Source organism: Macrotis lagotis, chromosome X, assembly GCF_037893015.1.
Source record: "Macrotis lagotis isolate mMagLag1 chromosome X, bilby.v1.9.chrom.fasta, whole genome shotgun sequence".
Taxonomy (NCBI): domain Eukaryota; kingdom Metazoa; phylum Chordata; class Mammalia; order Peramelemorphia; family Peramelidae; genus Macrotis; species Macrotis lagotis.
This window is the reverse complement of record NC_133666.1, coordinates 248,874,125-248,899,661: the sequence shown is the minus strand read 5'-3', so window position 1 is coordinate 248,899,661 and position 25,537 is coordinate 248,874,125. Positions and strand designations below refer to the sequence as shown.

The following is a 25,537-nucleotide window of genomic DNA, read 5'->3' as shown; positions in this document are numbered from 1 at the left end:
GAGAATTATGCTGATTCACAGCAGATCTTACCAAGCTAGAAATGGCTTGATGAAGATTAATGATAATTTAGATAAAATTGTTTCTCAGAGACCGGAGCACAAATCAAGTACATTATTAGCATTATATTTTTCTTTGACTGACTCAAACTCATATTCTCAAATTCCAAATTCAGTATTTTTTTCTCTACACCAAACTGAATTTTGCCTTATAACCTGTTCCTCCTTTCACTTCTAGAAAGAACTGTTCAAATCAGTTGGTTCCATTGCTTATTAACTACTCCCTTCCCAATTGCTTACAATCTAACTTCTGATCTCACTATTCTATTGAAATGGGCCTCTAAAATTACCAACAATCTCTTAACTGCTAAACCTAGTGACTGTGCCCTGTGGTGGTTTCTTGTTCACTCCTAGTTCTCTTATATTCTTTACAGAATCATCTTTCTCCTACAGATGAATCTTCTTGGGATAGTCACCCCTAAAGTCCCTGGGGCTCCTCCTCTAGGGTCTTGGTAATCTTTAGTAGTTTCATTTCTGACACACTGAGATTGATAAGACACTCAGAGATGATTGACAAGATTTAGTAGTGTTGAACTGAAATTTGAGAAATATGGACAGGATATATATAGATTTCCAGTTATTGATGTAGAAATGAGTAAACACAGGAGAACTGGTAAAGATTACCAAATATCAACTTAATACCAAAGGGGCATCAAACAAAAGAGACTGTCATATTAATTGCTTTTAAAATATCATCTGCTATCCAAGTCATCTTAAGCCAGTAGATCTTTTCTTGCTTGCTTGGTATTTTATCCATAGCACTTAGCACAGAACAGACATAAAATATGTGCTTTAAAATTGCTTTTTCAAGAGAATAAGATAAAGGAGGGACTCTTAGAAGACTGTGAAAATCAAGAAATAGGAGGGTAAGAGAGGAATTTTTGAAAGGGTTACTAATAAGAAGGCAGTGGTGAAAAGTAAATTAGACATCTGAGAAGGAATTGGGTAAAAAGAAACAGAAAAGGATAAAAATGAGGGGAAACAATGAACAGAAATATTCAAATAGTAAATATATAACTTTGAATAGGGATGGAATGAAATGAATTCATTCATTAAATAAAAATGAAGGGGGCAGGTGGGTGGCACAGTGAATAAAGTACCAGCCACTGGAGGACTTGAGTTCAAATTTGATCTCAGATACTTAATGCTTACTTAGCTATGTTAACTTGGGCAAGTCACTTAACCCCATTGCCTTGCCAAAAAAAAAAAGAAAATGGAGAGCAGAATGGATTTAAAACCAAATCTGACAATATGTTGTTTACAAGAAACACATTTAAAAAGGAGTGACACTTATAAGTAAAAATAAAGAGCTGGAGTAGAAGTTATTATGTTTCAGCTAATGCAAAAAGAGCTGGGGTAGTAATCAGGAACTCAAAGATAAAGCTAAAATAGATTTAATTAAAAAAGATAAACAGAAATTATAAGAGGTAATAATGATAATGAATAAATATCAAATCTATACCAATATGTATCAATTTACAGCATCCAAATTTTTAAAGAAAAACTAAATTCCAGGTGGAAACACAGAGCAGAACTGTAATAGTGGGAGACTAACCTTTTCCTCTCAGAACTAAATAAATCTAGCCAAAAAAGAAAAAAGAAAAGTCAAAAGATGAATAGAATCTTAGATAAGGTAGATATGAAAACTACCTAAAGAAAACTGAATCAGAAAGGACTAGAATCTTTTTCTTAGTAGTAGATGATACCTTCACAAAAACTGACCAAATAATTATAGCATAACAAATTTACAATTAATATTAAATGCATCATTTTCAGATCACAGAATAAAAATTATATTTAATAAGGGTCCATAGAAAAAGATTAAAAATTAATTGGAGACTAAGTAGTCTTAAAGAATGAGCTGGTTCAAGAACAAGTCTTCAAAACAACAAACAATTTTATCCAAGAGAATGATAATATTGAGACAATATACAAGAATCTATGGGATGCAGCAAAAGTAGGAATCAGAGGAAAACATATCTCCAAATGCTTTCATCAATAGAGAAATCTCAGACCAATGAACTGGATATGCAATTTCAAAAAATCTAGAAAAAGGACAAGCAATAAAAATAAAAGAAAAGAAAGAAATTAAGGGAATCAGAATGGGCAAGGAGGGAATAAAAACTATCTCTTCACAGATGATAAGATGACATGCTTAGAAAATCCTACAGATTCAACTAAAAAGCTAGATGACACAATTAATAATCTTACCAAAATAGTAGGATATAAAATAAACCCACATAAATCATCAGCATCTCTACATATCAATAAATCCCTGCAAAAAAATAAATAGTAAGAAATAGTAAGAGTAAGAGATGCCCCATTTAAAAAATATCTATAGACAGTATAAAATTAGGAGTGTAACTACAAACTGAAAAACCACATGAATAAAATAATAGAGCAATTTTTATACAAATAGAATCAGATTCAAATATGGAGAAACATTAATTTTTCATAGGTGAGCAAAACAAATAGCATAAAAATGACAATTCCATCGAAAACTATCTACTTCTTCAATGCCATCCCAACTAAATTACCAAAAAATAATTTTATTGAGTTAGAAAAAAAGATATAAAATTCATCCAGAAGAACAAAAGGTAAAATATATTTTCAAAATTTAATGGAACAAAAAGTAAAAGGGAGGATGTTTAGCAAGATCAGATCTTAACTAAATCAAGAAAATTAGAAGAACATGGAACATAAAACCTATCAGATTTATGGATAGAAGAATTTATGAATAAAAGAGATGGAGAGAATATTTTTATCACATTAAATTAAAAAGGTTTTGTACAAACAAAATCAATATAGCCAAGATTAGAAGGAAAGCAGAAAATTGGGGGAAAATTTATGGTTTTTTGATTAAAGATCTCATACCTCAAATGTAGAGAGAACTTTGTCAAATGTATAAGATTAAAACATTCATTCTCTTTATAGATAAATGGTCAAAGGATATGAACAGGCAGGTTTTCAAAAAAGAAAACCAAAGCAACATATGAAAAATGCTCTACATCAATGAGTAGAGAAATGGAAAATAGAACAATTTGGGGATATCATTTCACGGCTATCAGTCTGGTTAAAATGATAGAAGAGAAAAATTAAAAAAAATGTTGTAAGGGATGTGAAAAAATATTGTCAGAACAGAGAATTGATCCCACTATTTTGGAAAGGAACCTGAATTATGCCCAGAGAATTATGTTAAACAAGGAATATAATTCTGATGGACTATTACTATGCTATAAGAAATGATGAGGTTATTTCAAAAATACATGAAAAGACTTGCATGTAATAATGAAGAGTGGAATGAACACAACCAAGCGAACCTTATATACAGTTACAGCAATATTGTTTGAAAAATAATTGTGAATGACTAAGTCATTCTGAATGCTAACACTCAAATCAACCACAACTACAATAAACCTAGGAAGGAACCGGCTATTCTTCTGCAGAGAAAGAACTAATAAATAAAAAGTATGCATGGTATGGTTTTACACTGACACATACACATATGCACACACACAAACACACACACACACACCACACATCTATGTCAAATAGTGGCTTTCTCTAGTGAGAGATGGGGAGGGTGACTGGGAGACAATTTGAAACTTAAAAAATGAAACTAATTTTTTTAAATATTAAATGCTCTATATATCTAAAATTAGCCAAGACTATTTTAAATTCCATCAATTTGAGAATGTTAGATTATGTTGGTTATAAACAAAAAAAAACCAGATTGCATCAAAAAGTATTAGTATCAAATAAACAGTGAATTCAAGTTATCTCCACTAAAAGCAAATTCAACAAAATGCCAGATAAAGTCAAAGATTTATCAGAAGAATATGAAAAAAATACTACTCTATACCCTTCAGAACTACTGTTACCCCAAATTTGAAAATTCCTAGACTTTCACTTAAAACTCCCAGGGACATTATGAAAAAATTCCAGAGCCCTGAAATCAAGGAATCAAGAAGAAAACAATCAACTACCATGGAGTCACAGTCAGGATTACTCAAGATTTACCAAATTCTAATAAAAAGGAGAAAAGGGCTTAGAATAAAATAGTCCAGAAGGCAAAATAGCTAGATTACAACTAAGAATAACTTTATCCAACAAAACTAAGAAGAGACAAGAGGGGGAAAAAAAGTGACTATTTAATAAAATAGAGAACTTTCAAGATTTCTAATGAAATAGAACCAAAATAGAAAATGTGACATTCAAACACAAGACTCAAGTATCAAAAGGCAAATATGAATGGGAAATCATAAAGGATAATCATAAGGTTAGACTGTTTACATTCCTAAATGGGAAACTGTTACCAGTAACTCCTGAAAATTGTATCATTATTAGGACTGTTAAAGAGTCTACTTAATCAGAGGGTATAGAGTATGAGTCTATTATGATGGAATGATTTCAAAAAAAAAAAGAATGAAAGGGAGAGAAAGAAGAATGGCATGGGAGAAGGGGAAGACAAAAGAATGGAGAAAAACATCCCACATAAAAGAGGCATAAAAGAAAAAGATTTTACAATAGAGGAGAAAAGGGAAGAGAGGAAAAGACATACAAAAAATAGACACACACACCCCCACAACACCCCACACATATACACATATATACAATTGGGTATAGAACTTCAACTTTCCCAAAAGGGAGGTATGGAAAAAGAGTTTAAGAGAAAGGGAAGAGAATAGAGTGAAAGGGAAAGTAGATCTCTAGATCAAAAGCTAAATAGATATTTGAGAAGGGCAAAGTACAAAAACAGAATAATAAATAGAAGAAAACAGGATGAAGTAGAACACAGTAATCGTAACTGTGAAGATAAATGGGATGAACTCAACCAAAAAATAAAAGGCAGCAGAATGAAATCAGAAACCAGAATCCAACAGTATGTTTTTAACAAGAAACACACCTGAAGTAGAAAAACACAGGGTTAAAAAAAGGGGGCTAAAGCAGAATCTATTATGCTTCAGAGTAGTTAAAATGAGAAAAAAAAAGCCAAAGGTAGTAATCATGATCTCAAACAAACCAAAAACAAAAACTGACCTCCTCAGTAAAAGAAGATAATCAAGCAAAAGGTACCATAGGTATTACAAATACTGAAGCCATCTACATAAAATGACATAGCAACCAAATTCTTTAAGGAAAAGTTAAATTAATTAAAGAAGGAAATAGTCAGAGGCCTCATTCATCCCTCTCATATCTAGACAAATCTAACCACAAAATAAATAAGGAGATGAGACAAAATTTTTGATAAGATATGATAGAACTCTGGAAAATGCTGAATGAGTCTTTACAAAAAGAGATATGCATGGCACCTTTACAAATATGGATCACATATTAATGCATAAAACCTCACATACAAATGCAGAAAAGCAGAAATATTAAATGCATAATTTACAGACTATAATGCAAGAAAAATTACATTCAATAAAGGCTCTAGGAAAAAGACTAAAAATTAACTGAAAAAATAATCATAAAGAATGAATGGGTCAAAGAACAAATCAGAGGTTGAAAAAAAAATCAATAATTTTATTAAAGCTAACAACAAGACAACATTCCAAAATTTCTAGGATTCAGCCCAAAGCAGTATTTAGGGGAAAATGATTATTTCTCACATCAGAAAAAGAGAGAAAAAAGTATACATTTGAGTAAACAATTTAAAAAACTATTACAATGCAAAAAAAATTACAACATATAAAAAAATCCTCAATTCAAAAATAAAAATCCAGAAAAATCAAAGGAGACATTAATAAAATTGAAAGTTTTCTTTAAAGTTGAACAAACAAAACTAGGAGTTAGTTTTATAAAAAAAATTACAAAATAAAGAATTGACTAATTAAAAATAAAGAAAACTAAATATTACCATTCTCAAAAATGAAAAAGGTAAATGTACAATGTTTAAGGATAGAATTAAAGCAATTATCAGATTATTTTGTCCAGTTAAATGCCAACAAAATGGAATTGCCCAGGTTAAGAAAATTGAATCTTTAAATAATCCTGTATTATAAAATGAAATTGAACAAACCATAAATGAGTTCCCTAAGGGAAAATATCTCAGGATCAGGTGAATTTATAAGGGAATTCTACCAAATACTGAAAGAAAAATTCCAAAATTATGTCAACTTCTTGAAATCTAGCTTTGATATATAAAAAATGAAGACAAAAAAAAGTTAAGTAAACTATGGGCCAATTTTCCTAATGAATCCTAATGCAAAAATGTTAGATAAAATATTAGAAAGGAGACTGCAGTAGTATGACACAAAGATCATATAGTATGACCAGATAGGATTTATATCAACTTGCAGGGCTGGGTTAATTAGGAAAATTATAAGCATAATTAGCCATCTCAAAGATTAAAAACAATAAAATATGATAATATCAAGAGATGTGGAAAAAGCTTTTGACCATTAACAACCATGTGAAAGAATGTTCTAAAACACTAATAATTATAGAAATGCACATTAAAATAAATCTGAGGTACCCCTTACCTCACACAAATCAAATTAGCTTTTATAGCAGAAATGAAAAATGACAAATGCTGAATGGAGTGTGGAAAAATAGGCATATTAATGCACTGTTGGTGTACCTGTGAACTGGTCCAACCATACTGAAGAACTCAAAGGTTATAAAATGGTGTCAAACCTTAGATCCAATAATACTAGTACCAGATCTATAGCCCCCCCCCAAAAAAATATCAAAGAAAAAGGGAGAGTCAGCATGTACAAAAATATTTATAGCAGTTCTTTTTGTGTTGGCAAAGAAATAGAAATCAAGGGGATACCCATCAATTAAGGAATGGATGAATAAGTTGCAGCATATGACTGTGATGAAATACCACTGTATTAACAGTTTTTTTTAAAAAAAGAGATCAAAGAGATGCTTTCAGGAAAATCTGGGAAGACATGAATTGATATAAAAGTGAACAGGAGAAGATTGTGTGTAGTAACAGCAATATTGTAATGATAATCAGCTGTGAAATATTTAGCTACCCTGATCAATTAAATAATCCATGACAATTCCAAAGAACTTATGATAGAAAATAGTACTCTTCTCCAGAGAACTGATGAACTGAGTGAAAACAGAAGTACGTTTTTATTTTCTTCCTCAATATAACTAAGATGGAAATATTCTTTTTTTTGTATTTTTTTAAGATGGAAATATTCTACGTGACTTCATATATGCTTAAGTGTGTATATATATACCGGTATGTTTGCATTGCATATGCAATGCTCACTACATAGAGTTGTCCTATTTCTTGCCTTCTCAATAGATGGAAAAGGGAGATAGACGGAGGGAAAGAATTTGGAACCGAAAATAAAAATTCAAAAAACCCCAAAAAACCTTAAGAGTCCTTACAAAAATGTCAACTTTTATGATTAAGGTCTTAAGAAATGTGGGAAGAAAAACACTGAAAAATATTTTTCAATTCTGTCAAGGAGTATAATTTTCAGTACCTTTATTTCTTAATCTTTCTATAAAGAGAAGAGAGATGTTTCATCATCTAGGGCCTACTGGTTATATAATCCAAGGTCAGTTATCTATTACTGTTTCCACTTACATTTCTGTAGACACTATAACCTTTCTTGGTTCTGCTTTCTTTACTTTTCATCAGTTCATTTGAGTCTTCCCAGGTTTGTCAGCTTTCCTTATAGTCATGGTTTTTTATAAAATAATATCCCACTATATTTACATATCACAATTTGTTCAAGCATTACCCAATTATTGGACAGCTAACTTTGTTTCTAAAGTTTTGGGTTTTTTTCAGTAACAAAAAAGACTTTCTTTGAATAGTCTAGTATATAAGGGATCTTTTTGTGTAAGAGGTCGTCCTTCAGGCATATACCAGCAGTGGAATTGATGGAGTAGGGTTTGAGCAAGAGTGTGAATGAATTCATAGAACTGACTCAATGACCCAGAGATATAAAGAAGCAGGATGAGCTCCAAGAAATAGCAACTAGAAGGCAGACAGGGAACTTTGAAAGGGAAAGGGGGGGGGGGGGAACGGAACATGCAGGGGTGAGCTGGAAAGGATGAGAGATATATCTAATATAGGAATATTAGAAACAGTCGAGGATAGGTTTGCTCATTATTTGTGTGATATTTTTTTGTGTGCTTCAATGGACCAGATGCTTATGGTCCATAGGTGAGGAAAGATGGCTTTGACACGATGTATGGCATAACCAAACTGGACAGGATATTCATGATACTTTAATAAAGTTCTGACCAGACACAGAGTTTGTGAGATAGTCTCTATCACCTCAAGTACAGAGGGGTACAAAATAAGCTTTCCCAGAGGTAGCATTTAATTACATCAAAAAGTAAAAATACAAGCAATGCAGAAGCCTTGACCATTTACCTCAAGTTTAGTCAATCAATCCCAAGTTGAAGTTCCAACTGAAGAAGAGGTTTTGAATGTCATTTGGCTCCTTTCAAAGGGCAAAGCACCTAGTACTGATTCTATCCCAGCTTAGATCTACAAGGTGTGTGTGTGGGGGGGGGGGGGGGGGTCCATTGCTCATCTACCTCTATTCTAACTTTCCCTATTGTCAATTTCCAGAAGCCTTTTTATATCTGTATATCAAGAATACAGACTTCAAAATGAAAATAGGCACTGAACATGAAACAAAACAAAAAAAAATTAAGCTCTATTTATCCAGGTACATACAAGAAAACTATTAAATGAAAACAATTTTAAAGGCGCTCAAAGTAACAATTTTCAGTATCTTGAAAAGGAAAAGATGCCTCCAGAAAAGAAACCATCAAAGATAGTATTATTACTCAAAAAACATCTCAAACATCACACAAAAATATGTAACTAACAGCATCTTAATAGCCAGTAAACAACTCAGTATAGCTTTGCAAATCATTTCAGAATTAATTGTCTGCATACAATCACATATTCTACTCATTAGAGCAAAGGTTAAAAAAATTAGAAAAGAATAAAGATTAGAAGAATAAACCTATCATTTTAGTATAAATAGTATTTCAGTGCTATCATCTTTAGAGGATTCCCAGATCTGAAGCCACATTATTCCACCTTGATAACTCTCCTGAGACTGAGTCTTACATTACCAATTTCAAGCTAGAAATATCCAATAGGCACTGTAGGCACTTCAAACTAAACATGTCTGAAACAACTTAGAATATTTCCTCAAAAATTAACTTGTCTTCCTAAGTTCCCCATTTCTATACAAGACACTATATCACTACATGATCCTTTAGGTCATCCAGGTCCTTGTCTTCTAACTACTGCACCATTAAGCTGCTAAGTTAGTGATATCCCCAATGCCTGAAATTACTTCGAATTTATTTTAGTAAGTATTTTGTATTTATCTACCTTGCCTCCTCCTCCACCCCCAATTAGTTGTAAATTCCTCTGAGACTTTTAGGAAATTATTTTATTTGTCTCTGTATTCCCTAGTACCTGGCATGCAGAAAGCACTTAAATGTTTATTGAAATGAATTCCAACTCAGTATCTTTGATTTTCTCATTTCCCTACTCCAAATTTTTTTTCAAGCAACATCAAAAGATAAAAAAATTTTCCTTCCTCTGGCTCCAATAGTTCAAGATTTTGTGATTTCACCAATGTAGGCACTTCCCACACTGAAACAAATCATAACCACTATATCTTAGTGGACTGTATTTTTTGAGTGGCTGGAACTTTAAAAAAAAAAATTGTCATCACTTGACTAACTCTGACATAGGCTGATCTTTGGTGATGAAATCCATTGTCAGTCATGAACTGAATCAAACTTATAATTTGGTAGGAAGTGGCTTAGATTGAAGGCTATACCAGCAGATGCAACAAAGCAGGAGTTCAATGGAACTTCTATCAAATTCCCCAAATCTGTTCTGTTTCATGTTAATATTCACTGTCTCGTCCAACCTCACCATGTACATTCCTAATCCATGGATCCATTCAAACTTGTCTGCTGTTCAGTCTGGAAGAAATGTTACATGATCCTACCTCTACAACTCATGGCATTCTCTTCATCCAGAAAGTCTTCCTAAACTTCCCTTAATCCCCATATCCTTACTCCTTTCCCTATCCATGACATTCATCTTTAAAGACTCAGCTAAAATCTCTCCTCAGTTCAGACAACTTACTACAATTTCATTACCACCTCTCTCCCTTCTCTGAATCTACTACACTATACTGATGATTATGTTTGTCCTTCATTCTTGAAGACTACAACATCAAGGAAGTGATGCCATGACAAACACATGAATTGGACTTAAGTGAGAAGAATGCTGTGCTAAGTCACCACCTTCTCTTTCTCCTCTAGAGCCATCTGGATCCAATGGCCAGATATGAAATCAGAACATTGGAGATGGCCCTGGATACAAAGCAATCAGGATTAAGTGGCTTGCTCACTTGCTAGGAAGTATCAAGTGTTTAAGGCAGGATTCAAACTCCATCTTCCTGACTCAAAGGTGGCTCTATCTGATGCACTAGACTATCCACCTGGCTATTAATAATGTACAAGCTTGTGCTATTTCTTTTATTGTCATGAGATTATATCCCATTTTCATCTAACTTCTCACATGTTTATATTTAAACTTTCCAGTTTAACATATCGATTTTGTCATTAAAGAACTTACCCTTCTTTGTATCCCACAAGTGCCTTACACACAGCAGATACTCAATTACATATTCAACTGATCAATTAAAACCCTCTCCTCTTCCTATAGTTATCCTTACCTTCTACTCTAAAATGCAATTATTTGCAGGCATACCGAATCAGTTCACTTCATTAATTTTTATTTACAGTCTTTTTCCATCTTATATATACAAAACAGAATTTGTCTTATTCTATAACCTACCAAAGGGCAGAGATAATGTGTATACTTCTCTTTATAGATATTTTCATGTAAAATTGTAAATCCAGCACAAGCTTTTTTAAGGAAAGTAATCTAAAAAACAAATGAGAAACTCAAAAGCACAATTGACCATTAGGTAAAGGGAAACCATACCTTGCTTGAGTCAAGTTGAGAACAAAATTTGCATAGATAATAGAACAATAAAAATATTCGATATTCTTCTTAATCTCCAGATCCAAACTTTAAGTTACTAGAAGAGTGATGCTCATACAAATACAACATAATGGAATCAGAGCCCCTGGGTTCAAATTCCAGCAGTGCTCTTTGGCACTGTTGGAAAAAGTGACTTAAAACTCTTAGAGCCTAAGTTTCTTCATCTTCAAAATGAGGGGACTGGACTAAATACTGCTATAGTCTGCCCTTTCTAATTCTTTATCTAATGATCAGGTGAATAAACCAAAGAAAAATCATTAAGTCCAGCCCTATGCTCAATAATACAGATAAAAGCAAAAAAAAAAGTCTCCATCCTTAGAAAGCTTACATGTTAACAACAGGAGTCTATTTACCTCTGCATTCAGAAGGATATGAGTTCAAATCTGGTCTCAGACCCTTGACGCACTAGCTGTGTGATCTTGGACAAGTCACTTAACTCTGACTGCATCACATCCAGGGTCATCTCCAGTCATCCTGATTCATATCTGGTCACTGGACCCAGATGGTTCCAGAGGAGAAAGTGAGGCTGGTGGAACAAGTGAATTAAAACAGCATCCCCCCCCACTCAAATCCAATTCATGTGCTTGTCATGGCATCACCTCCCTAATGTCATGGTCTTCTTTGAGAAAGAAGAACAAAACAAAACAATAATATACCTCTATGGCTATTTCTATATAAATATGCCTGTATATCTATATACACATAAATATGTGTGTATTGTGTGTCTGCATATATGTATGTATTTATGGATGTGGGAGGAGAAGAAAGGGAGTGTTTATTTTTTATTTATGGGAAGGGTGGCCAGGAAAAGATCACAGGCATGAAGAGCAGTCAAGTTGTTTTCCTTTCAGGAACAATGGTGGCATGCTAGTACCGATTTTATTACAGAGCAGCATTGAGGAGGTAGGGGAGGATAAATAGTGAGGTAACTAGGGGAGAATAGCTAAAGGACATATGAAGCATGATCTGGTGCCAGCTAGACAGATAACCTACATGGCTCCTTCCAGCTTTTTAAATCTATAATCCTATGATTCTGGTTTTATTTCATTATAACTAGAGGATTAAACAGAAGAAAATCTGGATCATAGATTTTTGAAACCAACTTTTCTGTTTTAGGCAAACTCTCAGATCAGGCAAACTAAATTGAAAGCACATCTTTTTAAAAACCATTATTATTTAATTAAAACAGCAATGCTTTCTTACAAAAGAAAATAGGATCACAGAATTAGAGCTAAAAAAGACATAACATTCCAGGCCAAGTCCTTCAATTTGAAGATGAGGAAACTGAGGCCCTGAGTTTTTAAAAGACAGGCCAACTGTGGCCCTTAGTATTTAAAAGACAGGCCCAGGTCACAATGCTAACAAGTACCTGAGCCAGAATTTGAACCCAGGTTTCACCAGACTGCTAGTCTAGCAACTCACTATACTCCACCTCAATGCCTCTCTAATGATTTAATTTTTAAAAAAAAAATTTACCCAAGTTCCTGCTATAACCTAGTAATCGCCAAAATTACCTCATTATTTATGCATATAGATCATTTTACAAAGATTATTATTTGTGCTATGCTTTTTTCACTTAACATTTTTCTAATTCAGTATGGTATATATAATAAATCAGCATAGTATATTTAAAATGATCATTTTAATGAATGCCTAGATTTAGTTTATTTTTTATTTATAATACTAAAGGTTGTTTAAAAATAAGCCCTTAATTATAATTTTATTTGAAACAAATTTTACTGAATAGATTAATGAAGTAACTTAACATTCCTTTATTAAATAAAACCCTTTACCAAATATTCAACTCTGATCACATATACAACATTTTAAAAAGTGTCAACTAGTATATCAACTACAATTGGAAATAAGCTTGTTCAGAAAGATTTTCTTTAAGTCTTAAAGATCATGATTTCAAAATATAAATTCTTTCAATAACAATTTCTAAGAAATAACTGGGGAAATTGCTGAATGCGATTTTTAACGACTCTATATGTATTTCTTATTACAGAAAGACAAAGTAGACACTATGCCAATAAGTCAATCTTATATTCAAGATAGTTTAGCTGTCCTATTACCACTTAGTCAAAAGAAAATCTTTCCTCATTCCTGCAAATACCAGCACAAATTTTGCTATACAAATTTTTTGCTAAAATTGGATTTGCCCTAAATTCGTTCTTGTGTTTTACAAAGTTCATAAAAAATAACTTTATTTAGGGGAATTAACTTTACATACAATCCTTTAGAGACATTTCAAACATAACCTGAGTGGTTTTCTAGTTTCTTTTTTAGCATGACAAATAACTTTCCTCAGTTAACAACCAAGTAAAGAACAAAGTCTATTCTAAACAGCAGGGTAGTATCCTTTTACCAACAAGTCATTTAAAATGCAGATTTGGCAGGAATCAACAAATCAGGTTTTACTACATTAGTCCAATTGGATCCTACCTTCACTTCAGAAGAACTAATAGTATCCAGGGCCCCACTGATCAAGTAGCTAAAAAGTACAGTTAACTAAAGTTAAAAATAACCTCTTGTAAAGGATTCACAGAGAACCAGACACCAAAATATCAACCTGATCAAGTACCAACTGAGGAGAGCAAGTAGGCATGATGGAAATAGCAGAAAATAGAAAAGTCAGGAGACTGAATGAAATTCTGTCACCAACTTTGTGACAGGGACAGAGTGACTATTATGGCCCTGTTTTCTCATATGCAAAATTAAAGGGATGGGCCATATAATCTTTTAAGATCTCTTACAGTCTTAAAATTCTAGGTCAGGCTTTTGATAATCCTATGAAAACACTAAAAAAAATGATTAAAAAACATGTTTTATGAAACCTATATTTACTTTTAGAGACAGCCTAGTAAGATATAAAAATTAACTAATATTTCCTTAAAGAGGAAGGTGCTGATTAGAACAGAGTAGGTATAAAAGTACATATCAAACAGAATGAAACCTAGTTTGCTTTGATATAAGATAAACTGATTAATTTTCATTTACATCACAATTTAATAATAATAAAAGCAATTTATATAGCACCATGCTAAGTGCTTTTTACTTTTTCATCTCATTGGATCCTTACAACCCTAGGAAGTAGATGATATTATTAATCTCCATTTTACAGCTGTGGAAACAAAGGTTAAGTGGTTTGCCCAGGGTCACATAGTCAATCAGTGTCTAAGGACAAATTTGTACTCAGGTCTTTCTGACTTCAAGCCTAACACTATCTTACTGTTGTCCCTAAAAGGCAACTTTGATTTAACAAAAAAAAAAAAAAAATCCCATCCAAGGGACTTTATTAAAACAACATATTCAAACAGTTAAATGGAATAGATTACAAAGACAGCATTATTATGGTGAATTACTAAAACAAAGAAAAACAGATGAATCTCTCAATAAAGCAATATAACCAAGTAAAGAAAATCACAGAAAAAAAAGCAGCAAATTCATTCTGCCACTGCATCTTAAACAAGTAATCTCTTTCATCTCAGTTTCCTTTTCTGCAAAAGTAGGAATCTTGATTAAATTAAAGGATAAATTTCCTTCGAGGACAATATCCTATAATCCTATGAGTTAGCAAAATAACAGGTGCCCGTAATTGGTTTCTAACCTTTCTTTCCAGACTCATCACAGCCTATTTCTCCTATACCAGACTACTGACCTTTCCCTGATCTGTTTTCTCCCACCTCTAAAAGCTATCCACTAGACAAAGAGTCTTCCACCTCTAGGATGATCTTCCCAAGCAGTTGCACATGCAGGAACCTAGATCTAGAGCAGCATGGAACCTCAAAGGTCATCTCATTCAAACTTCTCATTTTACCGATAAGAAAACAAGTTCAGGGAGGTTAAATTCCTTGCCCAAAGTAACTGGTAAATAAACATCAGAGATAGCATTTGACTACTGATTCTCAGTACACTCTCCACTGTACCTCCCTCTAGCTTTATTTAAATCTTTTCTTCAAGTCCTGTCACTGATGTCATTTCCTATAAGAAGTTGGATGTATACAAATTCTATGTCCCAACTCTGTCTTTATACATGTCTGCAAAACAGGTATTAGTTTCCTCCAAAACACATCTGCCTATAAAAGGCCAATCCTGATCTCCCCAATTGTTATTCTTAAAATTATTCTGTATGGCTTTCTAAATGACATTTATGTAACTTTTTAAAGTTTGCAAAAAGTCTTACATAAGCCTCACAACAAAATACTTTATATTTACTTATCCAATGTTAAATCCCTTTCCCCTTCCCAGTATATATAAAGTCCCGGAAGGGAAGGACAATTTCATTTTTGTCCTAATATCTGACACTTAATAGGTAAGCAATATTTGTTAAAATAGAGCTTTCTCAGAATCCCCCTCATAACCATTCTGCCTGTGCTTCTATTCTATACATTATGTTTCAACTTGTACTACTTATCTGGTTACTTAATTTATCATGGACATAGGAAATGTTGGCTTCTCGAAGGCAAGTACTAGATCCTGTTTCATCACTATATCCCCACTCTGCAAATGTACAGTAGGGAGCAGGCATTTAATGTTTGTTGGAAATGAATTTTTAAAAGTTCTTGATCATTTTAATCCTATTACCTTGCCGGGCTGTATTTCTTTGAGACTAGAACATACAACCTCTGACCATGCTCTCCCTGCCCCCAGCCCTTTTGGTTTTTCTGTTTTCTCTCCTTTCCCCTCCCCCACCTTAGACTATAAATTGCAGGACGGGTTGTCTTTTTTTTGTTTTAAGTATTTATATCCTCAGCTGCTTAACACAGTATTTGCCACATAATAGGTGTTTAATAAATGTTTACTACTGTCAAAATGCCCCATGATTTCTTCCTGTTAACAGTGTACTCTCATTAGGACAAAAATCAGCTATTTCCATGTGGTGGCTCAATGTCATCTATACTACTACTCAGCCTTTCATATATATGGTTTAAAAAAAATAGGAACACAGAAAAGAAACTGGATCTGTGACTCCATTGCTTTAGAAAACTCTTTTGTGAGGAAACTTCCTCTACCAAGGCAGGCCCCTACTTTCTTTCTCTTGCAACTTAAAGTAACAGTTGTATGGACTACTGACTTGCTCAAAGTGATAGTCAATCTATGACAGACTTTGGACTTGAACTTGGCTCTTACTGCCTCTGAGTCCAGGTCTCCCTCTACCATCTTTTGACAGTTTTTTAAAAAATGTATTAAAAAAGAAAAGTTTATTTTTATTAACTTTGCAAAATTCAACAGTCAAAAATCTCATTTTAGTAAATATTTACTACTTTTGAAACTATTTTTTTTCCTTCTGCTTTAAATCAGGTGATATCAGCTCAAGATGGTGTGCTGAGAAATTTCCAAACTTCACTTTAGTAATGACCATTTTTTTTTAAATAAAAGAAAAAACATTTAGTAGACCCATACTGAGGCAGCTAGGTGGCCCCACAGTACACAGAATATGGTGTCTGAAGTTAGGACACTTATTCCTCAGTTCAAATCCAGTGTCAGACACTTACTCATCTGTAAAATGAGCTAGAGAAGGAAAACTATTCAGTATCTTTGCCAAGAAAACCCAAAATGGGATCACAAAAAGGCAGACAACACTGAACAGCAACAACAAACATTTATTATATGCCAAGAACTGTGCTGACATTGGGGATACAAATGGAAAACCATTCCTGCCCTCAAGGAGCTTACCTTTTTTGAAAGAGGAGGCAACACAGATAGTTAATGGTGACTAAGAAGAGATATTTTACTTTGGAAAAGTTAGAATTCATAGCTTCATATTCCAGAGCAATCTAACTACTGATCTGATAAGCCTCACTATGCCAGCAAGTCAAAGAACTGATTGGGAAGAAGGTCTCTACGTAAGGAGCAACTGAGGCTGCCACTAATCTTAAGCATACTATATGGTGTGTCTGGAGTTTTTATTTATTTATTTATTTTATTTATTTTATTTTATTTTATTTATTTTATTTATTTATTTATTTTATTTATTTATTTATGATAAACACATTAATTAAAACAATTCACAAGTGTATGTACATTAAGGGTGTTGGAGAATTCACTTTGTAAACTTGAATCATATAAACAAGAAATGAATCATTAAGTAACTCAGTAATTTTACAAGAGCCTGAAAACTTTAATGTCATAATGTTATTGCTTAAGCAAAAACTGAGCCAAGAATCAGAAATTGTCATTGATTGCCAAGACTCAAACAAAGTGCTTGTGATAACCTTTAGAACAAAAAAGAAAAGCAGTTAAAGAAATAACGATGTAGGAAAAATAAAAAAAGCACAAAGGAAAGTAAAATATATTTAAATGGGGGAATACTAAGTGATAAAGACTCTCATGTAACAACTTGGTATATGGATTCAAAAGGTGAAAAAGCCATAAGGTTTTTTAAAAGGAAATTGGTACTGAAAATGGAAAATCCCATTTGCATTAAGGTAGTGGGAGCTCAGGGAAAATATGAAGTGAATACTTGTAGGTAGAAATGCAAAGTTTAAAAAAAAAGGAAAAAATATATAAGGAAGATATAGAATTGGGAGAAAATGGCTAAAAAATATAAAAGAATGATTGCTCATGTATAACCTTTATCAGATTACTCACCGCTGTGGGGAGGGGAGAGGGAAATGAGGGAGGTAGAGAAATGTTAAACTGAAAACCTTACAAAAAGATGAATGTTGAAAACAATTGGAAAAATAATATAACATTAAAAAATATGAAAGACAAATACAGTGAGAGTATACTAGTGTTGAAAAGAGTAAAATAAATGTTGATGGTGAAAAATTTAGATGTAAGTAAAAATTTCTGCATTCAAATTATGTTAACAACTTGAAATCTTACTCCTATATACATATTATGACATATTAAATATTTTCTGTGCTTAAACAATCATTAGCCTCTGGATATATCAGTTCTTATAAAATTTCTAAGATTTAAAATAACTAAACCATGCAGTATAAAATGGTATTATTGAATACTATTTTGCCGTATGGAATTATGCAAAGTTTGGACGTCAGAAGGGGGGGAAGACACAGCATTCTTGCTGCATTTTTGCTGAAGGCTCTGAAATAACTACATGTGTTTAAGAAAAAAATGTTTTTGAAATCATGTGAATCTTACTAAATTATTTATGGAAGCACACCGAGCATAAAAAAAAACTCGAAAAATCATAAATGAGAGCTAGAAACTAATAAAGTAACATTTAAAGATGACATAGTCATTAAGTATTCTTTGGTTAAAGTCCTAAGTAAATTTTCACTTCGGAAATGTCTAATAAAAGATAAAATCAGTATAAATCTAAACAGAAGAAAGAGTTCATTCAAAAACTTGCAAAATCACATTCTGGTCTTGCAAATACACGCTAATTTCTGTTACCTGCCAAATTACCAGGCTCTGAAATAACTTCACGTGTTTAAGGAAAAAAAAAATTTGAAATCATATGAATCTTACATTATTTATGGAAGCACACTGAACAGATAGAGCTCGAAAATCATAAATGAGCGCTAGAAACTCACCTAATAAGGTGACATTTAAAGATGACATGTTCATTAAGTATTCTTTGGTTAAAATACCAAGTAAATTTTTCCTTCAGAAATGCCTAATAGGGGCGGCTAGGTGGCGCAGGGGATAGAGCACCGGCCCTGGAGTCAGGAGGACCTGAGTTCAAACCCGACTTCAGATACTTAAAGATTACCTAGCCGGCCTTGGGCAAGCCACTTAACTCCAATGGCCTTGCAAAAATCTTTTAAAAAAAAAAAGGGGGGGGGAAGAAATGCCCAATAAAAAGATGAAATCGGTATAAATAAACAGAAGAAAGAATTCCTTCAAAAACTTACAAAATCACACTGTGGTATTGCAAATGCATACTAATTCCTGATACTTGCCAAATTACCCGCGAGAAGCCAAGAGACACTAAAGGGAACAGACTGGAGGAAGGGGCCAAACGGCAGGCAGGAGGCAGTAGCACTGCCATTAAAAATAAAGCGGGGCAGGGACCGGCCGAGCGCGGACTGCCGGGGCCGGCCTGCGGGGCCGGCGGGGCCCGGGGCGTCTGTGACGCACGACGCCGACTTGGGAAAGTGTCCCCGCAGCTTCACCTGGCGCCGGCAGGCGTGGGGCGGGAGCCGCCGCTCACCTGCGCTGGGGCTGCCTTTTTTGTAAAAAAAAAAAAAAAAAAAAAAAAAAAGCTTATTTCGTCAACTTTTATTTGAAAAATCAATCTTCCCCCAGCCCGGCCTCAAGGGGCCCCCCCACCTGTCAGCGCCGCCCCTCCCCCTCCTCATCACTCCCACGCGGCGGCGGCGCCCCCTCCCCGCCCGGTCCCCATGACAACCAGCCCCCCCCGGGCATTTTCTTCTCCTCCACACCCCCTCCCCCCGCCAAGCCCCGCCCCTGGGTGAAGACCCCTCCCCCAAAGACAAACAAGGCCGGAGGGGGGCCTGGGGGGGGCGAAACTTGTGCCGGGGGGGCGGGGCGGACGCTCACCTTGAACGGGTTGTTGAGGTCCGGGTCCGCGAACGGGTTGCTGTCGAAGTCCGACATGTCGCTGGCGGCGTCGGCAGCGGGGGGCCGAGGGGCAGAGACAGGGAGATGCCGCGGGCCGAGGCTGCCGCCGATGCCGCCGCCGCCGCCGCCGCCCCCCTTGCGCGCTCACGTCGCCGCCGCCGCCGCCGCCGCCGCCGCCGCCGAGCCGATCCCGGGCCGGCGCCACGGCCTCCTATTGGCGACCCGAAGGGCCGCCGCTACTGAGCATGCCCCGTGCGGCCGTCCCCAGCCGCGCTCCGCCGCGCCGGGTTTTCGCGGGAGCTCAGTCGGGAAGAGCCGCGGCCCGCGCAGGGAAGGCGGGCCCGGCGGGGGGAGGGGAGCGGGGAGCGCGCGGGTACAGTGCGGCCGCCCCCCAGAGTCCGCCGAAACCCACCCCCTCCACTGATGGAACTCTTTTTCGGGCGCTTTAGGTCGTCTCCAAAACACGGAAAAGCGGAAGACACGCTTGCGGGCTCTCCTCATTGCGCATGCTCGGCACGCTCCCCGAGGTCACCCCAGGGGGCAGCCTGGAAAAGCCTCCCAAAATGGCTACTGCCCCGGAAGTGACGTCACAGGGCGGAGGCCTGCTGGGGCCTCTCTCTGGTCCGAACCCCTGCTCGGCCTCGGAAGGGCTGGAAGGGGGGAACGTGTGGCTCCAGCCCGAAGGACCCCTGCTCCAGCACATGACTTAGTTTCTAGACATCACGTTTCCTCTGTTTTTATCGAATTTTTGTTTTGTTACATTTGAATTTAGTTACATTGAATCTCACCCCCCTGCGTTGGTTGAATTCTGTTAACATTTTTTAAATTACCTACTTTGTGCCAGGAAAGCTGGGGACATTTAAAAAGAAGGCAAAAGATAGTTCCTGCCCTCAGAGAACTTACAGTCTACGTGGGGAAGACAGCGTGCAAAGGTATATTATACACAGTGCAGACTCTAGGTAAGGACATGCGTGCCTGTCCCTTTGCAGCATGGCAGGGGGTCAGGAAGATCTGGGCATCTCCTTTCTTGAAGGGACTTTGCCGGATGCTTGACCCCCTTCAGGTGTGTAGGAGTACTCACTTCTACACAATTCACTAACGATGCCCCCGAGATAACTCTAAAACTAAGTCATAGAGCACCTGCATATCAGCAATAGACTAGTATAGAAAATTCACAGACAGCAAGCAGTAAAACTAGCTACCAAAACCTGATGAAAGCTATCGTGATACCATAGCTTCCATGATCAGAGGGTAGAAATATGAGTTATAACCGTGCAAATCACCTAGTCATTAAGATCCCTTCCATCGGGGCAGCTAGCTGGTGCAATGGATACAGCACCGCCCTGGAGTCAGGAGGACCTGAGTTCAAAATTGACCTCAGACACTTAATAATTACCTAGCTGCCTGACCTTGGACAAGTCACTTCACCCCATTGCCTTGCAAAAAACCAAAAAAAAAAGAACCATCTTTAAATCCATGATCCCATAATCAACACATGTACAGAAAGTAGGGAAAAGCTCTTTCCCCCACACACACTCCAGAATACCTAAAACCCATTCTCCAAATAACCCCATAGTCCAGGATGTGTAGGTTTGAATGGGTTGCAATCTGAATCACCAGATGCAGATCTGATTACAGTATTAGATCTTTTTATGGTATCTTCCCCTTTTACTCTAGGGGTTCCCGATATCCTTCTAGACACCCAAGGAATCATTTATTCTCCCCTACCCTATATAGCCTATCAATTGCCAAATCCTATCATTCCTACCAATGTAACATCTCTTTCATCTGTACAGTTTCTCTCTTTGCTCAAGGTTCCCATACTCTTTCAGAGCCTTAGTGTCTCAGACCTGGATTATGGCAAGACTTTGGCAACAACCTAATTGGTCTCTCTCTACTTTAAATTTTCCCCCTCTGCATCCTACTCCCAGCTGCCAAAAATGCTTTTTTTTCCCTAAAGGAGAGATTTAACCAATTCCCCTCCCCTATTCACTAAATCCCAGTGGCTTCCTACTGACTCTGGGACTAAATATTATTTCATCTTTATTTCATCCTCTCTTATTTTCAATTTGTATGTTTCATAATTCATATAATTATTAGTGTTGGTATGGGTATATAACAAAATTAAGTAATGTATGCATCACAGTATTTCAGAGTTAGAGCTAGAAAAGAAAAACCTCAGAAACTACCAATGAGTATGTGCTAAAAAGATTAGACTGGTAGTCAAAAAGGTTTAGAAACTACATCAATGAAAAAGTCAGCTAAGCTGTTGCTAACCTGAACTTAACCTGAAGGATCAATGAAGTCAAAACTCATTAAGAAAAAAACAAATAAAACCATCAAAACTTGATGGTTGCTGACAAAGTTTATAGCCTTCACCAGGTCATAGAATATTTAGGAACATTTTTTAAAGTTCTTTTTTTATTTTTTTAAAAGAAATACTGGTGCACAGAACACTTCAAAAGGGATATATTTTACCTACTACTTCAAAAATATTTGTAGGAAGTGATAGCCCCACAATGAACATCCTGCTGGGCAGAATACCTGTGAATTGTTGCCTGGTAGACTAAGCTTTCTAGCTTACAAAGACAGTGGAGTCAAACTCCAGAAATGGAACTCACTAAACTATAACTAAGTATCCCTGCTGGTCACATATGGACATGGAAAAACTATATATTAACACTATGTTGTAGTGTATCTTTACTTTTTTGTTAAATATTTTTCTAATATCTTTCTAATATTTTCTAATATTTTTCTAGATATTTTTATAATCTTATTTTGGCTACACTCGGGAATGTTGTGGAATCAGAGCTGTTTGACATCTTTGGCATAAATAGCTATATGGTTTAGTCAGGGAATAAAGTGCTGAGCATTGTCATGAAAGCCTCAGTCCCAATTCTGGCTCAGGAATTTACTAGTTACTTGACTCTAGGTAAGACTGTGCTTCCATATCCTCAACTGTAAAATGGAAATAATGATAACATCTGCTTAGATGAATTGTTTCAACAACCAAATGAGATGTGTAATAGCAAACCTGAAATTATTGTATAAAATGTTAGCTATTTTTAGTCCAGGAGACCACAGAACATAGAAATATAACTGGATGACAATAACAATGAACATTCTAAGTAGACAAGTAACTGAAAAAGACTACCAAAAGGAACTTAGACTCAAGAGGTTTGCTTTGTAATAATGGCCTTTTCCCCACTGGCAACTTCATTTTAGCTCATTCAAGAAATATTAAGAGCTTTCAGGGAGTCAGAGCCAAGATGACAGAGTAAAGGCAAGACCTTGCCTGAGCTCTCCTACAAATCCTTCCAAATCCTTTTAAATAATAACTGAACAAATTCTAGAGTGGCAGAACCTACAGAGTGAAGTGATTTTCCAGCATAAAACAACTTAGAAATTTGGTGGGAAAGACTGTTGCATCAGAGTAAGAAAGAAGCTCAGTGCAAACCATCCAAAAATCCAGGAGCAGGTCTTGAGGAGACAGCAATGACAGCATCCAGATCTCTCAGCCCACAGACACCAAAGACAACTTAGGTCAGCAGAAAGGGTCTGTTGCACCAGGTGACAGTGTAGTACAGTCCAGCACATCCAAACCAGCACAGCCCCAGGCCCAGCAAACCAGGAGCAAGTCTTGGGAGCCTCTGAATCAGCAGTGGTAGCAGCTATTCAGAGCTCTTAGTCTACAAATTGTAAGGGAATCAAACAACTGGTCAGGAGGCCATCACTTTGCTGGCAAGATTGGTGCTTTTCCCATTCTCAGATCCAGGACACAGTCCTGGGTGACAGTCCCAGAGTAAGGAGGACCATTAGCACACCAGAGCTTGTGGCCACAGTATAGCTGGAACCCTCCTCAAATTTCCAGGGCACAAAAGAGTGTTTATGGTAACAGATCAGATCACAGACCAGGAAAGGAGTAAAGGAGTAAACACATCTTATACCACCTTGGAAAAATTGAAAACTTATGGTACCTAGGATTATCCCTAAAAACAGCTAACAAGACTCCTGAAGCTTGGAACAGTGCCTTTTTTTCACCCTGGAAGCAGAACCCTACTTTAACAAAGAATTAAAAGTCAAGTAATAGGTTGAAATATGGGCAAACAGCAGAAAAAATTTCTGATCATAGAAGGTTACTATGGTGACTAGATAGCTTAACACACATATACTTAAAAGAAGATAACAAAGCCAAAATTCCTATATCTAAAGGCTTCAAGAAATTGTTTTCAGACAAGAGAAACTCAAAAAGAATTTTAAAAATCAAGAAAGGGGGGAGGAAAAATTGGGAAAAGAAATGAGAGTGATACAAGAAAATCATGAAAAAGTCAATAGCTTGATACAGAAGACACAAAATTATACTGAAAAAAATACTTTAAAAACAGACTAGGCCAAATGCATTTAAAAAAAATGTATAAAAAGTCAATGAGGAAAAGAATGCCTTTAAAAGCACAACTGGTGAAATGGAGAAGGAAGTGCAAAATCTCAAGAAAATAATTCCTTAAAAATTAGAATTGAGCAAAGGGAAGCTAATTACATGAGAATTCAAGAAACAAACAAAACCAAAAGAATGAAAAAAATAGACAATGTAAACTATCTCATTGGAAAAAACAGTTGCCCCAGAAAATAGATCCAAGAGAGATAATTTAAAATTATTGAACTACCTTAAAAAAGTAGGGGTTTTTGGATGCCATTGGTCTTTCAAGAAAATATCTATGAATATTACCCTGATGGTCTACAACCAGGGATTGCCAAGGACAACACAGGAAAATTCTGCCACACCAGAGTGAGAGCAGAACCCAGTCCAGTGCAGACCCAACCCTAGGGGCACCAGGAGCAGGTTTGGGGAGCCACCTGGAAACTACTTCTAGAGTGCTTATCCCACAGAAGCTAAGTGGGTTGAAAAGTTACTGCCTGTGTGCAACAGAACAGGGACCTTCCTCACAGTTCCAGGGCAGAGTATTTATGGTCATCCACAGACCAGAGCACAGGCCAGGAGAGAAATCATGGCCTCTCATAAGACCTTAGAGGAATTGAGAATTTGCAGGTCTCTGGATTGCATCCCTGAAGACAGTTACAAGAAACCCTCAAAAGTCTGAGAGTGTGACCTCCACCCTCGAAGCAGAGTCCCACTTTAAAAAGGGTTAAAATCAAGTCATAGGACAAACAACAGAAGGAAAAAAAAATCCAACCATCGACAATTACTTTGGTCTTATGGAAGATCAAAATATACACTCAGAAGATAACAAAGTCAAAGCTTCTGTATCCAAAGCTTCCAAGAAAGATATGAATTGTTCTGAGGCTATGGAAGAACTCAAAAAATATTTTGAAAATCAATTAAGGGAGGTAGAGGAAAAATGAGTATAATATGGAAAAATCATGAAAACGAAAACCTAGTCAGAAACTTGGTAAAGGAGAAACAAAAAATACTGAAGAAAACAGCATCTTAAAAACCAGTTTGTTGTACTCCTGCATTGGAAGATGATCCTGATAACTCATATGAATTTTGTCCTTTATTAGGGCAGTTCAAAGGCATGTATATAGACAAGGCACAGGAGGGAGCTGAATATGAAGGTATAATATAAAGATGGAGTTAATGGGGGATAATGGAATGCACTAGGAGAAAGGGAAAGAAGTAGAATTGGGCAGTTCATATAAAATAGGCAAGAAAAAAACTTTTTCAGTGGAGTGGAAGAGAGGGAAAATGAGGAGATGTGAGTTTTACTCTCATCAGAAGTAACTCTAGAGTAAATAACATATACACTCAATTGTGTGTAGAAAAGTTGAAGAGAAAAGGGATGGGAGAGAGGGAGGGCTGATGTGGGTCACAGAAGGGAGTAAATCATGGGAGAGGGTAATTAGATGCAACACACTTTTGAGGAAGGGGAGAGTGAAAGGGGGAAGAGAATAGCATAAATGGGGGTGGGAGGGAATGGGATGGAGGTAAATATA

At 35.9% G+C, this 25,537-nt stretch overlaps 1 protein-coding gene across 4 annotated transcripts in view; it reads right to left on the bottom strand.

The window, feature by feature from the left end:
* Positions 1–25,537, bottom strand: part of SCAMP1 (secretory carrier membrane protein 1) — a 123,956-nt gene that overhangs the window by 74,031 nt on the left and 24,388 nt on the right. The window contains exon 1 of one of the 4 annotated variants that reach the window (XM_074208389.1): positions 19,565–19,714. The exons of the other annotated variants lie outside the window; for them this stretch is intronic. Coding sequence (XP_074064490.1) covers positions 19,565–19,621 — 57 coding nt within the window. The 5' untranslated portion in view covers positions 19,622–19,714. Of the gene's footprint in view, positions 1–19,564; positions 19,715–25,537 lie in introns of those variants that run through there. 4 annotated transcript variants of the gene reach the window in all.